Raw genomic sequence first — 13,905 nt, 5'->3', positions numbered from 1 at the left:
CTTCAGGCATCAACCATCTAAACCGCACCCCTTTCTGGTATAATTTATTCGCCAATTGCGAATAACTTTTCCTTTTCTGGACTGGACAGCTTATCCAACATCTTCTTAAAGACTTCCAGTGTTGGGGCATTCACAACTTCTGGAGGCAACTTCTGTTCCACTGATTAATTGTTCTCACTGTCAGGAAATTTCTCCTCAGTTGCTTCTCTCCTTGATTAGTTTCCACCCATTGCTTCTTGTTCTACCCTCAGGTGCCTTGGAGAATAATTTGACTCCCTCTTCTTTGTGGCAACCCCTGAGATATTGGAACACTGCTATCATGTCTCCCCTAGTCCTTCTTTCTATTAAACTACATACCCAGTTCCTGCAACCGTTCCTCATATGTTTTAGTCTCCAGTCCCCTAATCATCTTTGTTGCTCTTCTCTGCACTCTTTCTAGAGTCTCCACATCTTTTCTACATCGTGGCGACCAAAACTGAATGCAGTATTTCAAGTGTGGCCTTACCAAGGCCTTATAAAGTGGTATTAACACTTCACGTGATCTTGATTCTATCCCTCTGTTGATGCAGCCTAGGACTGTGTTGGCTTTTTTGGCAGCTGCTGCACACGGCTGGCTCCTATTTAAATGGTTGTCCACTAGGACTCCAAGATCCCTTTCACAGTTACTACTACTGAGCAAGGTATCACCTATACTGTACCTGTGCATTCCGTTTTTGTTGCCTAAATGTAGAACCTTACTCTTTTCACCATTGAATTTCCTAATTGTTGAAATTGTTGAAACAGGTTGTGGGTATCATTAAAGGTCCAAGGAAAATTTGACAACACAGTTCCTTGTAGATGGCAGCGTGGAAGCTTTCAGTGTAAATGTGGCTTCCAAAGCTGACCAGAAGCACTGGAAGCTTCCACGGTGCTACATTCTTGTGCTTGGGAAATTAGGGCATGGGGTTTAGTAGAGGGAATGTAGTTAGACATAATAGCATTCTTCTTTTTTGGTCAAGGTGATGGTATTCCTGCACCTAGGGGGAGGAGTGGTTGAAGCGGTGTCTCAAGATGTGACGGATGGTGATTGGACCATGTGATAGACTGATGGATACAGGGGATGGGCTTTTGATTTACTGAGGGGAAAACCTGTAACTCTCAGATTCAGATTTTCCCAGATGTGCCAGTATAAATACTCTAATAAAAGGAAACTTTGAGCAAATGCCTCTCTTGGAGTTTTTAATTGGAGTTGGGTTCTTCTGGAACGCTAATAGTAGACTTGGTGTATCTGGTTTCTTGTTTGAAGGGTTGACAAAGTTATTTGGGAGTTCGAAGTAGCATTTCCTATTGTCAAAGCCCTGTAGTTGAACCTACTAATTTCATTGAATATCCATGGATGTTCTCAGGCAGTGAAGGGCCTACAAAGTAGATTCGTTATGTTTAGGTACATATAAGTGTCATATTTGATCTGTTTCTTTCCCCCCTAAATCTTAAGAGTAGAGAGAGATTTTTCAAAGGTGAGAGTTGAGGAAAAAGAATTTCCTTGAAACACGTGAGTTTTTTTTAAATGGACAAGGGCATGTTGGAGCTGGAAAGAGTTGGAATTGTTCTGAAGGATTAACTAGCTGGACATCCAAAAGAATTCCCCAATATCCCATCCGAAGAAGGGCAAACATTGCTGAGTTATGTTGAGATGAGGTCTCACCCAGCAATTCACCTTGTGTTTAAGAAATCTCATGTTCACCTCTATGTTTGAACTCGCATACTAACAAACAAAAAAACTTGTGCGTAACAAACAACGGTGTAGTAGATGCTCAGTTTAACAAGTCAAGAGGGGAGGAGTAGATATCCATTGCATCAGGGCCAGAGATAGGTTTCACTTAATTTTACCCCCCCCCCAGTTTGCCATACACCACTTTGTGAGCATGCATGCCTTCTGTGCATGCATGTGGCTTTCCCTGCATGCACTTTGCTCATGCGTGCAACTTCACACCTGCACTTGGCTTAGAAAATGTGGCTGAATGGGATGACACAGAGCCGGGGTGGGTGGTCAGCAGTGGTGCGATATGACTGGTACCGGTGCCTGCTGGGAGCACCATGTACTGTTCCAGTACGGTGCTCCAGAGGGCCCACCTGCCTGCACTCCTTACCTTATTTGAGCTGTTCGGGGCTTCCGCGCATGTGCACGGAGCATATGGCGTCTGCGTGATGCTCCGCCGAGCAGCTGGAGTGTCACAGGCAGTAAGTACGCATGGGCGTGCTGCGCGCATGTGCACATGTGCTGCAGGCGTTCATGTGGTGGACACCCAGCCCTGTTGCTCCATGCCAGTTGCAATGTGATCTGGAACCCACCACTGGTGCAAGGCATGTGACTGGAGGGGGCATGGCCAATGTGTAAAATGTGGTGAAACCCACTTAAAAACGCTCTTGCTTAGCAACCAAAATGTTGGCTCAGAAACTCTGGCATTTGAAGCACGCAAGTCTTAAAGCTGTCAAGTTACAAGACCCTTGCACCCCTAAACCTTTCGGAAAAAACCCCAGGGGTGTTCAAACTTGACAGCTTTAAGACTTGTGGACTTCAACTCCCAGAATTCCTCCTCCAGTCATTGGCTCAGGAATTCTGGCATTGAAGCACGCAAGTATTAAAGCTGTCAAGGTACAAGACCCTTGCACCCCTAACCCTTTAGAAAAAAACACCCCAGGGGTGTTCAAACTTGACAGCTTTAAGACTTGTGGACTTCAACTCCCAGAATTCCTCCTCTCGCTCTTCATCTTGATGATGTGTGGATGAGCGGGGGGAGGGAGCTGGAACCGGTTCTAAATGGCACTGTAGATTTGTGGAACCTCTTCTATAGAAGAGCTTAGAACTGGCAGGAACCCACCCCTGCTATACGTACATGCACAAACACAGACATACACGATAAAAAAATTCAACTTATGCAACTGGGTTGGGCAGATGTGGGATGGAATAGTTAAAACTGGAGACTTCAATCCTACATACATTCTCTTTATTGATTAGACCTTTATTGATTAGACCTTCAGCCAAGGGCAAATAAATAAAATAAATCATTACTAAAATTTGATGAAAGCAATACAAAATGGAATTGGAATAAAACACAATTTAGAATGGAATTGGAATAAAATGCAGTCTAAAATGAAATTGGAAACAGTATACAATAATTTACAATATAGATAAAATACGATAAAATTATATTTTGGTGCCACCCCTGCAATCTACCCCCATTCTGTCCCACATATACAGAGCTCAACGGAACCATTTTGCTTGAATTGAATTTGAATTTATTGAATTTATAGACCGCCCCCTCTCCCCGAAGGGACTCGGGGCGGTGTACAGACAACAAGATAAAAACCATATACAAAATAGATAATCTTAAATACCCCTAAAATCAGATTAAATGTTAGGCTGTACAGTGATAAAAATTAAAAACAACCTAAAAACCTACCCCTAAAATTTAAAATACAGGCTAGAAAGATTAAAACTACGGTTAGGTCAGGCCAGCTGAGTTGAACAGGTGGGTCTTAAGTTTCTTGCGGAAGGAGCGGAGATCGGTGGTCATTCTGTTGTCGGGGGGGGGGGAGGTCATTCCAGAGGGCTGGGCCCATCACAGAGAAGGCCCTGCTCCTGGGCGTCGCCCGCTGGCACTGCCTAGTGGACGGCACCCGGAGGAGTCCCTCTCTGTGAGAGCGAATCGGCCGCAGGGATGTATGGGGTAGGATGCGATCCTGCTTAAGTACTTTGTTGTGCTAAATGCTATTTTGAGATACTGGGCGCACATAAGGTAAGTTGTTTTGATCTGGGGATCCCAATGGATCATGAGTTGCTCATCCACTGCTCACGTGAGTATTTATAGGCACACTCACCAGCCATTTCTGTAGCCTGGTTGCAATCCCTTCACAGCCCACTAGTGGGCCACGGCCCACAGGTTGCATGCCCCTGCTGTATTATACTCTGGTTTTGTATCATCATTTGGGTATAAAATATTCCGGAAATAAAGAGAACACAGATGAAGGAACAGTGTTCAGTCACATCATATGGGGATACAGACAACCTCTAATGAGTAGCTAATATCATCCAATAGCTTGGCATAGATAGATACTAAGTAAATAAGGAGTCCCAGAGGTTTTTACTCTGCTAGTCATTGTCGACTGTAGGGGCCGATGCACATCTTCATTTCAAAGCTAGCACTATCCAAAGACATTTCGGTGGTCATGTGGGCAGTATGATATCACGAAGTGCTGCTACCTTCCCACCAAAGTGGTACCCATTTGTCTATTCACATTTGCATGTTTTCGAATTGCTTGGTTGGGAGGAGTTGGGATGAGGATGGGAGCTCATCCCGTCACATGGTGTTTGGATCTCCAAACTGGGCAAACTGCCCAGCTTTCCAGCCAAAAAGGCCAGCACCTTAATGCTCAGCCACCGCACCAAGTGAGGTACTAATACTACTCTATAAAGCCTTAGTAAGACCACACCTAGAATATTGCATTCAGTTTTAGTCATCACACTATAAAAAAAGATGCGGAGACTCTAGAAAAAAGTGAAGAGAAAAGTAACCAGGGTGATTAGGGGACTGGAGACTAAAACATATGAAGAACGGTTGCAGGAACTGGGCACGGCTAGTCTAGTGAAGAGAAGGAGCCAGGGGAGACATGATAGCAGTCTTCCAATATTTGAAGGGCTCCCCAGAGAGGAAGGGGTCAAACTGTTTTCCAAGGCACCTGAAGGCCAGTTGAGGAATAATGGATTAAAACTGACCAAGGAGAGATTTAACCTAGAAATAAGGATAAATTTTCTGACAGTGAGAACAATTAGTTGCCTTCAGAAGTTGTGGGAGCTTCATCACTGGAGGCTTTCGGGGAAAAAATGGACTGCCATTTGCCAGAAATGGTGTAGGGTCTCCTGCTTGGGTGGGACGTTGGACTAGATGACCTACAAGGTCCCTTCCAACTCTGTTAATTTAATCTAATCTAATCCCGCCCCTTATAGATAGAAGTTGACCCAAGGGATAAGCATATTCACAACTATATATCTGAAATTGTTTGCTCTGGAATGACACCTGCATGCATCCCACCAAAGTAAATAACTTTTAAGGTAAGCTCTGGAAGGGCAAGATGACCCAAAGTTCATTAGTGGAACGTATCTTGGTCCATCAAAACATATTTCTGTTTAAGTGAAAGGAATTTTAAAAAAAATAAGTCTATACTGTTTGAGTTCAGGAAGAACTATTCCCCAATGTTGAACTTGTTAAACGAAGAGGAAGGATTTACACACGAGAAAGGATATGTGGATCTGCTTAATATCTATGAGAAGATGTTCTCAAAAATTTCTATCTGGAGTCTACAGCCTTTAACTGATTGTAGTGGTGGAGAAATAACTTGAAGGACCTTCAATTTTTCTGTAGCTAAGAACTTCAAACAGTATCCCTTAGGGTCATCAGTATGGTATCTCTCGGCTATTTGTAGCAAAAAAAAATTTTCTCAGCTTCTCCTGGCTGTCAACTGCAGGTCCTACAGAAAGAAGCATTTCTCTGAAGGACTCAGAAAGAGCTGCTAACTTCATATCACCATATGCTTACAATCGCCATTCAATCCTTGCTTCTGAATCACCGTACAATTAAACTAGCGTTTGATATCAAAAGAGTCTTCAACCAAGATTGGGTCAAGAGAAATCCATGGACACATGGATTTTGAGGTGCCTAGATTATTCATTCCATACCAAGATCATTCCTTTTCTTTAGTACTGTTGTTAACTCTAAGAAGGGCAAAGATTTGTTTGCTTTTAGGGAGTCAATAAAGTGAAGGAAATATTAAAAAAAAGACAAAGGTGTAATCTACTATTATTTATTTATTTGCTTTTTTTAAAAAAAACCCATCTTTATTACTTTATAAGTAGCTCAAAGCAAAGTCTTCTTTAAACGTACACAGAACTTTCTAAGTTTTTTTTTCCCCCTATAATATTTGAAATGTATCCATATCCTTTCAGTGTCTGTAAGATTTTGATCTCCTTTTTTTGGGAAGCTGAGGGAGAAATCACTCTGATTCCCATTTTCTAGGTGGATTTATTGAATTTACCATAATGGAAAATATGTAGGAGAAGGAGTAGCAGAACCTAGGTGTTGTGGCATTGAAAGAGGGATCAGTCTAGAATTTAATTCATAGCCATAAGGGAGCTAAGTCCAATCTTTCTTGAGTGCCATTGACCCTTATCTAACTGTAGGCAGGTTCTGACTGTTGGTTGAGAAGATTTCTTTTTTTTTACATGTATAAATGTTTTTATTGTACATTTTCCATTTACTCTACATCACAATTTCAATTTTGTAACAATGGTATACTGGTTGTATCAAGTCCTTTGTAAATATATATGTGGTGTTATACACCCTAATACAATACAATAATACAATAGCAGAGTTGGAAGGGACATTGGAGGTCTTCTAGTCCAACCCCCTGCCTAGGCAGGAAACCCTATACCGTTTCAGACAAACGGCTATCCAACATCTTCTTAAAGACTTCCAGTGTTGGGGCATTCACAACTTCTGGAGGCAACTTCTGTTCCACTGATTAATTGTTCTAACTGTCAGGAAGTTTCTCCTCAGTTCTAAGTTGCTTCTCTCCTGGATTAGTTTCCACCCATTGCTTCTTGTTCTACCCTCGGGTGCCTTGGAGAATAGTTATAATACGATAATACAATAGTAGAGTTGGAAGGGACCTTGGAGGTCTTCTAGTCCAACCCCCTGCCTAGGCAGGAAACCCTATACCGTTTCAGACAGATGGCTATCCAACATCTTCTTAAAGACTTCCAGTGTTGGGGGCATTCACAACTTCTGGAAGCAACTTCTGTTCCACTGATTAATTGTTCTAACTAATCGCAACCTTTATTCTCTTAATCATATAGTATGATCTCTTTTTAAATGCATGGTATTGTACAACATAATTATGTCTATGATTTCCATAGTTGTGCCATCCTCTATACCTTTATCACTCTATACATTTTAATATATCGTCGCATATAGTCTGATAATGCTGTTTCTTACAACATATATTCTTATGTATATTTTTATACCTGTATTTGTTTCTAATGTATTAATCTTCTTTCAAGTTGAGAAGATTTCTGTGCATAGATTCTTAGCATTAAATGCTAAGCCTTACAGGGCCAGTGAAGTGTGTAACATGTTCACACTGGTGTAATGGGACTGGGTGTTTCTTACATGTGATTTATTGGGTTAGGCATTTTTTTTTCTTTGTCTTTGTTGTGAGTGGTATTGTGTTGGGGTGTGTGTGTGTGTGTGTCTGTGTGCACAGAGGGAGCTCAACCAATCTCATTGTATGTATGTTGTGCACTGACAATAAAGAATTATTATTATTATTATTATTATTATTATTATTATTATTATTATTATTATTATTATTATTATTATTATTATTATTATTATTATTATTATTATATCAGTTTACAAGGACCTTCACTTGAGGACCTGGTCTTTTACACCAGACAAAATTACATTTCAGTAATTGCATTTCTTTTCTGGATTTGATAAAACTGTGTTTTATAGTTTACAAGGAATGCTTAAAATTCTATAGCAATTGCGGAAAAAATGCTACAGTTAGTTAAGTGTAATAGGAAGTCTTGCATGCCTTCCAATAATTGAACAAATGATTATAAATGGATCCCAAACCCTGGCTTGAAAGCTGCATCATAGGAAGGGGAATGAAAGGATGTTATGGAGCAGATGGACTGTATTTTTATAGTATAGTACAGTCAGCATCAAATGATAATCTGGTTTTTTTTCCTGCGCTTTGTTTTACTGTCATCATAATCCAATATTTCAGATATAGATCTGAGTTTGAGAGCTGATCTGTCATTCTTCCATACCCAAGAAAATAATTTGTTTAAATGATTGTCTAAGTAATTGCTATATTTTACTTTTTTTAAAAAAAAGTCACATTCATGTCTGTAAAAGGCAAAAATATTGGAGGACTTAATTTAGAAAAAGGACACACATGAACATATGAGAGCAGCTTATACAAATGTCGAACTGAGAAAGATTCCTGTGCCCACATTCCTAACCCTTACAATACCCCCCCCCCCAAAAAAAAACAGCCAAAGAGTGAGGAGAGAAAATATCACATAAATGAATTAATATTCATCATTTTTTGCGAGGAGACATTAGGCTGAAGAGGGATTGCATGGTCATCTGATTTTTTTTAAAAAAAACAAGAGTTAGTATTTAGACTCATGAACCAGTAGTTGAGTAGAAGTCAATCAACTAATAGCAAGAGTCAATATCTACATTCATGAATCAGTAGTTGGGTAGAAGTCAAACAATTAACAGCAAGAGTCAATATCTACACTCATAAACCAATAGTTAGGCAGAAGTCAATCAACTAATAGCAAGCATCAGTATCCACACGAATTAACCAATAGTTGGGCAGAAGCCAATCAATTAATAGCAAGAGTCAATATCTACATTCATAAACCAATAGTTAGGCAGAAGTCAATCAACTAATAGCAAGCATCAGTATCCACACGAATTAACCAATAGTTGGGCAGAAGCCAATCAATTAATAGCAAGAGTCAATATCTACACTCATGAATCAGTAGTTGGGTAGAAGTCAAACAATTAACAGCAAGAGTCAATATCTACACTCATAAACCAATAGTTAGGCAGAAGTCAATCAACTAATAGCAAGCATCAGTATCCACACGAATTAACCAATAGTTGGGCAGAAGCCAATCAATTAATAGCAAGAGTCAATATCTACATTCATGAATCAGTAGTTGGGTAGAAGTCAAACAATTAACAGCAAGAGTCAATATCTACACTCATAAACCAATAGTTAGGCAGAAGTCAATCCACTAATAGCAAGTGTCAATATCTACACTCATTAACCAATAGTTGGGTAGAGGTCAATCAATTAAAAGCAAGAGTCAATATCTACACTCATGAATCAGTAGTTGGGTAGAAGTCAATCAATTAACAGCAAGAGTCAATATCTACACTCATAAACCAGTAGTTGGGCAGAAGTCAATCCACTAATAGCAAGTGTCAATATCTACACTCATTAACCAATAGTTGGGTAGAGGTCAATCAATTGAAAGCAAGAGACAATATCTACAGGCATGAACTAGTGGTTGGGCAGAAGACAATCAATTAACAAGGAATAAAGTCAAAGTTATAATGTCTTCCTTTGCAGGTCAGTGTTAGAAGAATAACTCTGGGCCAATCCAAGCTGGGTTTACACAAGGATGACGCTGCTTGAAAAGGACAATGCTTATTCAAGAACATAAAAGACAGCGCTCAAAGGTGAGCTGCAGTTTGAAGTCTTGAGGTTGGGGGGTATTTATAGGAAAAATAGCACTTTGTGTTTTGAAGTGTTGATCTTTGGCAAATTCCTCCAATGTATACTTTACCTGTCCTCTTTGGGTGTGTTCCTAAAAGCCTAAAATGTAGTGTATAGGGGAAGTGGTGACCCAGTGGTGGGTTTTGAAATTTTTTAGAACCTCTTTGGTAGGTGTGGCCTGCTTTGTGGGAGTGGCTTGGCAGTCATGTGACTGGGTGGGCATGGCCAACTTGTAAAATGTGGTGAAACTCATTTAACAACACTCTTTCTTAGCAACCAAAATGTTGGCTCAGAAACTCTGGCATTTGAAGCATGCAAGTCTTAAAGCTGTCAAGTTACAAGACCCTTGTACCCCTAACCCTTTAGAAGAAAAAACCCCAGGGGTGTTCAAACTTGACAGCTTTAGGACATGTGGACTTCAACTCCCAGAATTCCTCCTCCAGTCATGTTGGCTCAGGAACTCTGGCATTGAAGTGTGCAAGTCTTAAAGCTGTCAAGTTACAAGACCCTTGCACCCCTAACCCTTTAGAAAAAAACCCCAATGGTGTTCAAACTTAACCGCTTTAAGACTTGTGGACTTCAACTCCCAGAATTCCTTCTTCCGTCATGTTGGCTCAGGAACTCTGGCGTTGAAGTGTGCCAGTCTTAAAGCTGTCAAGTTACAAGACCCTTGCACCCCTAACCCTTTAGAAAGTTCAAACTTGACAGCTTTAAGACTTGTGGACTTCAACTCCCAGAATTCCTCCTCTCGCTCTTCATCTTGATGATGTGCAGACGGGCAGGGGGAGGGAGCTGGAACCAGTTCTAAACGGCACTGTAGATTTGTGGAACCTCTTCTATAGAAGAGGTTAGAACTGGCAGGAACCCACCCCTGGGGTGACCCTTTGAGAGCTATAGGCAAGTAAATTTCATTTTAATGTATGTTGATTAGTGTACATTTAATGTGATAATAAAGTTATTCTAAGTCTAAGCCATTTACCCTAAAGGATTTTTCTGGTTATCTATTCTTTCAAATTAAGGTTTGGTTTGGTTTGGTTTGGATTGGATTGAATTAGTTTAGTTTAGTTTAGTTTAGTTTAGCTTAGCTTAGCTTAGCTTAGCTTAGCTTAGCTTAGCTTAGCTTAGCTTAGCTTAGCTTAGCTTAGCTTAGCTTAGCTTAGTTTAGTTTAGTTTAGTTTACTATGTTTTCCCCAAAATAAGACAGTGTCTTATTTTTTTGACCTCCAAAATAAGCGCTTGGCCTTATTTTTGGGGAGGTCTTATTGCTTTTGAGGTGCAGGAGGTGGCGAGCGTGGTCACCTCATGGCTGCTGCTGTGTTGCAATATTTTCGGAGAGGGCTTATTTTGGGGGGAGGGCTTATATTAGCGCATGCGCTCAAAAGCCCGATTGGGCTTAGTAACTGGGGAGATCTTATTTTGGGGGAAACAGGGTGGTTTATTGTCATTGCACCTTGTACAACAAAATTAAATGTTATTTTCAGTGTACATTATAACTATAAAAAATAAAACACAAAGACACACATTTCACATTCTATACAATTGGATTGAAAACCTGACATTGCATTAATATTGCACTAATTCATATGGTCTGTGGAGATTCTCAGTTTTCCAGGTCATGGTTGTCCCAAAGGTGCTTTTCAAGAGGCAACTCGACTTTCTGGAGCAGAAAGTCCAGTTGCCTCTTGAAAAAGCACCTTTGGGACTTTGAAATGAATGCAATTTCAACCTGATAATTCTGACCCAACTGACAGTTAATGTCAACTCCTCGTGTTGTCATGGTAGAAAGGAGGGGGAGTATATTCCGCGCATACTATCGGCTGAAGTCAGATCTCAGATTACTGCAGCCGGCTTGGGAGGGGTGCATCTTACAGGGGAATGTGATCTATGACACAGACTGAGGGGAGGGAAGGAACAGTGGTAATGTTCAGAAGAAAATCAAACAAAGCACAGGCTTGACTGCGAACAGATATTGCCTAATGGAGCACCTAATAAATCACTGGTTTTGTATTCAAAACGTGACTCGATAATTATGAATTAATTAAGGCATTGTTAGGAAATTTGACAGATAAGCAATTTTTTGCTAGATTGTATTTATCTCTGTCATTTCATCTATTGACAGATTCTGTTGTTGATTCAAGGAGCATTCGTGGGGAATGCTTGAAAAAACTGATTTCTAAATTTATTTTCTTCCCACCTCAGCTTTCCAATTAATATCCTAAATTGCTGGTTGTACGATTCGGGATATTTGCCTAGTTTCAGATTCTTAAACAATAAAAACTCATTTAATTCACCAAAAAGTTTGTTAAAATATTCATGACCGGGAGAGACATGGGAACAAGGTCAGCCAAGGAATAGGCATAGCAACTAAGTCAGCCAATGGGAGCTTAAACAGATCTGAGTCTGTGCAAAGCAGAAGTAGGTTGCTCCCGGTTCGACCCAGATCGGGTGAACTGGTAGTGGCAGTGGCAAGAGGCTCCACCCACCTGCCCAGATGCTTCTGCACATGTGGGAGTGTACACTAGCATGAGTGAACTGGTAGCGCCGGGATTTGCAACCCACCTCTGGTGCAGAGAATTGAAATAGAAACTTAAGAAGAAAATAGTCTGCTGCTCTGTGAAGTAAACTAGCACTCTGTCTGGGCTTCTCTGCTGAAATGAAGCTAACTTCTGGCGCTTGCCTATAACTCTCCTACCTTGTGTTTACTTGGAACGACCACCTGTTGGTATTGTACATTTATTCATCTATTCTTATGTATATGAAGAAGTTAATGAATCCAGCTGGATCAGTTATCTCTTTGTGCTTCTGGATTTGAATTTATGCAACAAACTCTGTTTATGTCTGCAGATTGCTTACAACTAAGATAACATGGAGAACCAAACCAAGACTGGGGAGATCTTACTGCTAGGATTTATGGAAAGTCACCACTCTGAGATGCTTCTATTTGCCCTTTTCTTGGTCATGTACCTGATGGCCGTAGCTGGAAATGTTCTGATCATTATTATCACCCTGGTGGATCTCCACCTCAGGACCCCAATGTATTATTTCCTCAGGAATTACGCCGTTTTGGAAATCGGATACACTTCTGCGGTCATTCCCAAAGCTTTGATCAATTTGGCGTCGGGGAAGAGAACCATCTCTTATGCGGGGTGCATCAGCCAATTGTTTTTCTATTTCTTTTTGGGCACTACCGATTTTTTCCTGCTGACGGTTATGTCCTTTGACCGCTATGTGGCCATCTGCAACCCTTTAAGATACGCCACCATCATGAGCCAAGGTGTTTGCACTTGGATGGTGCTGATCTCTTGGGTAGCGGGATTCGTCTTGATTTTTGGCCAAACCGTATCTTTCGCACAATTCCCCATCTGTGGCTCAAACATCATCGATCACTTTTTCTGCGACAGTAAACCGCTGATGAAGCTTCTCTGCGGGGACACGCGTCTCCTGCAGCTCGTTGGCTTCGTCCTTTCCATTTTTTCGCTCTTGGGAACTTTAGCAATCACCACAATATCCTACACAATCATCATTTCCACCATCCTTCGCATCCCGACGGCTGCAGGGAGGAAGAAGGCCTTCTCCACCTGTGCCTCCCACATCATCGTGGTCTCTGTCACGTATGGGAGCTGTATCTCTATGTACCTCATCCCCGAGGAAAGGGAAGGGAAGAACTTCAACAACGCCGTGGCCATTCTCAACAATGTGGTTTGTCCCCTCATGACCCCGTTTGTCTACACTCTGAGGAACAAGCAGGTCAAAGACGCTTTCAAAGACGCCTTGGGCTGTAAGAGGACAACTCGTAAAACGTGAGGAACGTCAACGTACTTGAAAGAGGAAAACAAAAAAAGGAAAACATGAATGTGGACAGAGTAAAAATAAATTGGTGAGCTCTGTTGAGCCTGTGATTGATTGATTGATTGATTGATTGATCAGCTGCCTATGTAATTGGTGGTGAGGGTAAGGGGGATTAAATGCTTCATTTAATTTAATTTAATAATACAATTTCATTGTATTTATTTTGTGCAATGACAATAAAGATTATACTTATACTGGATGTTTTGGAACTAGTTCATTGCAAAAAGTTTCTTAATGCATCCTTACATTAAAACAGATTTAGCTTATCTAGTGGGTGTTTCCTGTCTGGTCTACCTCCGTTTGAAATCCATCTTGCAAATCTGAAATTACATGTTTCTTCCCCTCCCCCCCCACATTCCCTTTACAGGTTAAGAAACTAGGGAGGGTCTCTTATGAGCCTCTTGGCCCACCCACACTCCTGCTGGGCTAGGTTTTACTTGACTGTTCTCTTGCCTATGCCCTGTTTCCCGGGGTGTTTCCCATTTACTATTACACTTAGATAAACTTTAAAGAGGAAGTGGAAGTTGAAACAGAAGTGGCACGATTAGAATTAATATTGTTTGCCTTGAAGAGAGCATTTATTACATGAATGTTCAGACCTGAACTTTGGGCCCTAGCTAACAAAATGAAATTCAACAGTGACAAAAAGTAAGGTTCTACATTTAGGCAAATACACAGGTATAGCATAGATCAGGGCTGAGTTTGACACCCCTGGTG

General features: G+C 40.9%; 1 protein-coding gene across 1 annotated transcript; it reads left to right on the top strand.

The window, feature by feature from the left end:
* Positions 1 to 12,204: 12,204 nt before the first annotated feature.
* Positions 12,205 to 13,143, top strand: LOC309401227 (olfactory receptor 6E1-like; the record flags this gene model as incomplete). Its single annotated transcript, XM_081970296.1, has 1 exon — positions 12,205 to 13,143. The coding sequence occupies one exon, from the start codon at positions 12,205 to 12,207 to the stop codon at positions 13,141 to 13,143; it is 939 nt and encodes a 312-aa protein (XP_081826422.1).
* Positions 13,144 to 13,905: the final 762 nt, after the last annotated feature.

This window comes from Natrix helvetica (assembly GCF_964273705.1).
Source record: "Natrix helvetica genome assembly, chromosome: Z".
Lineage (NCBI taxonomy): Eukaryota > Metazoa > Chordata > Lepidosauria > Squamata > Natricidae > Natrix > Natrix helvetica.
This window is presented reverse-complemented; position numbering and strand designations above follow the sequence as displayed.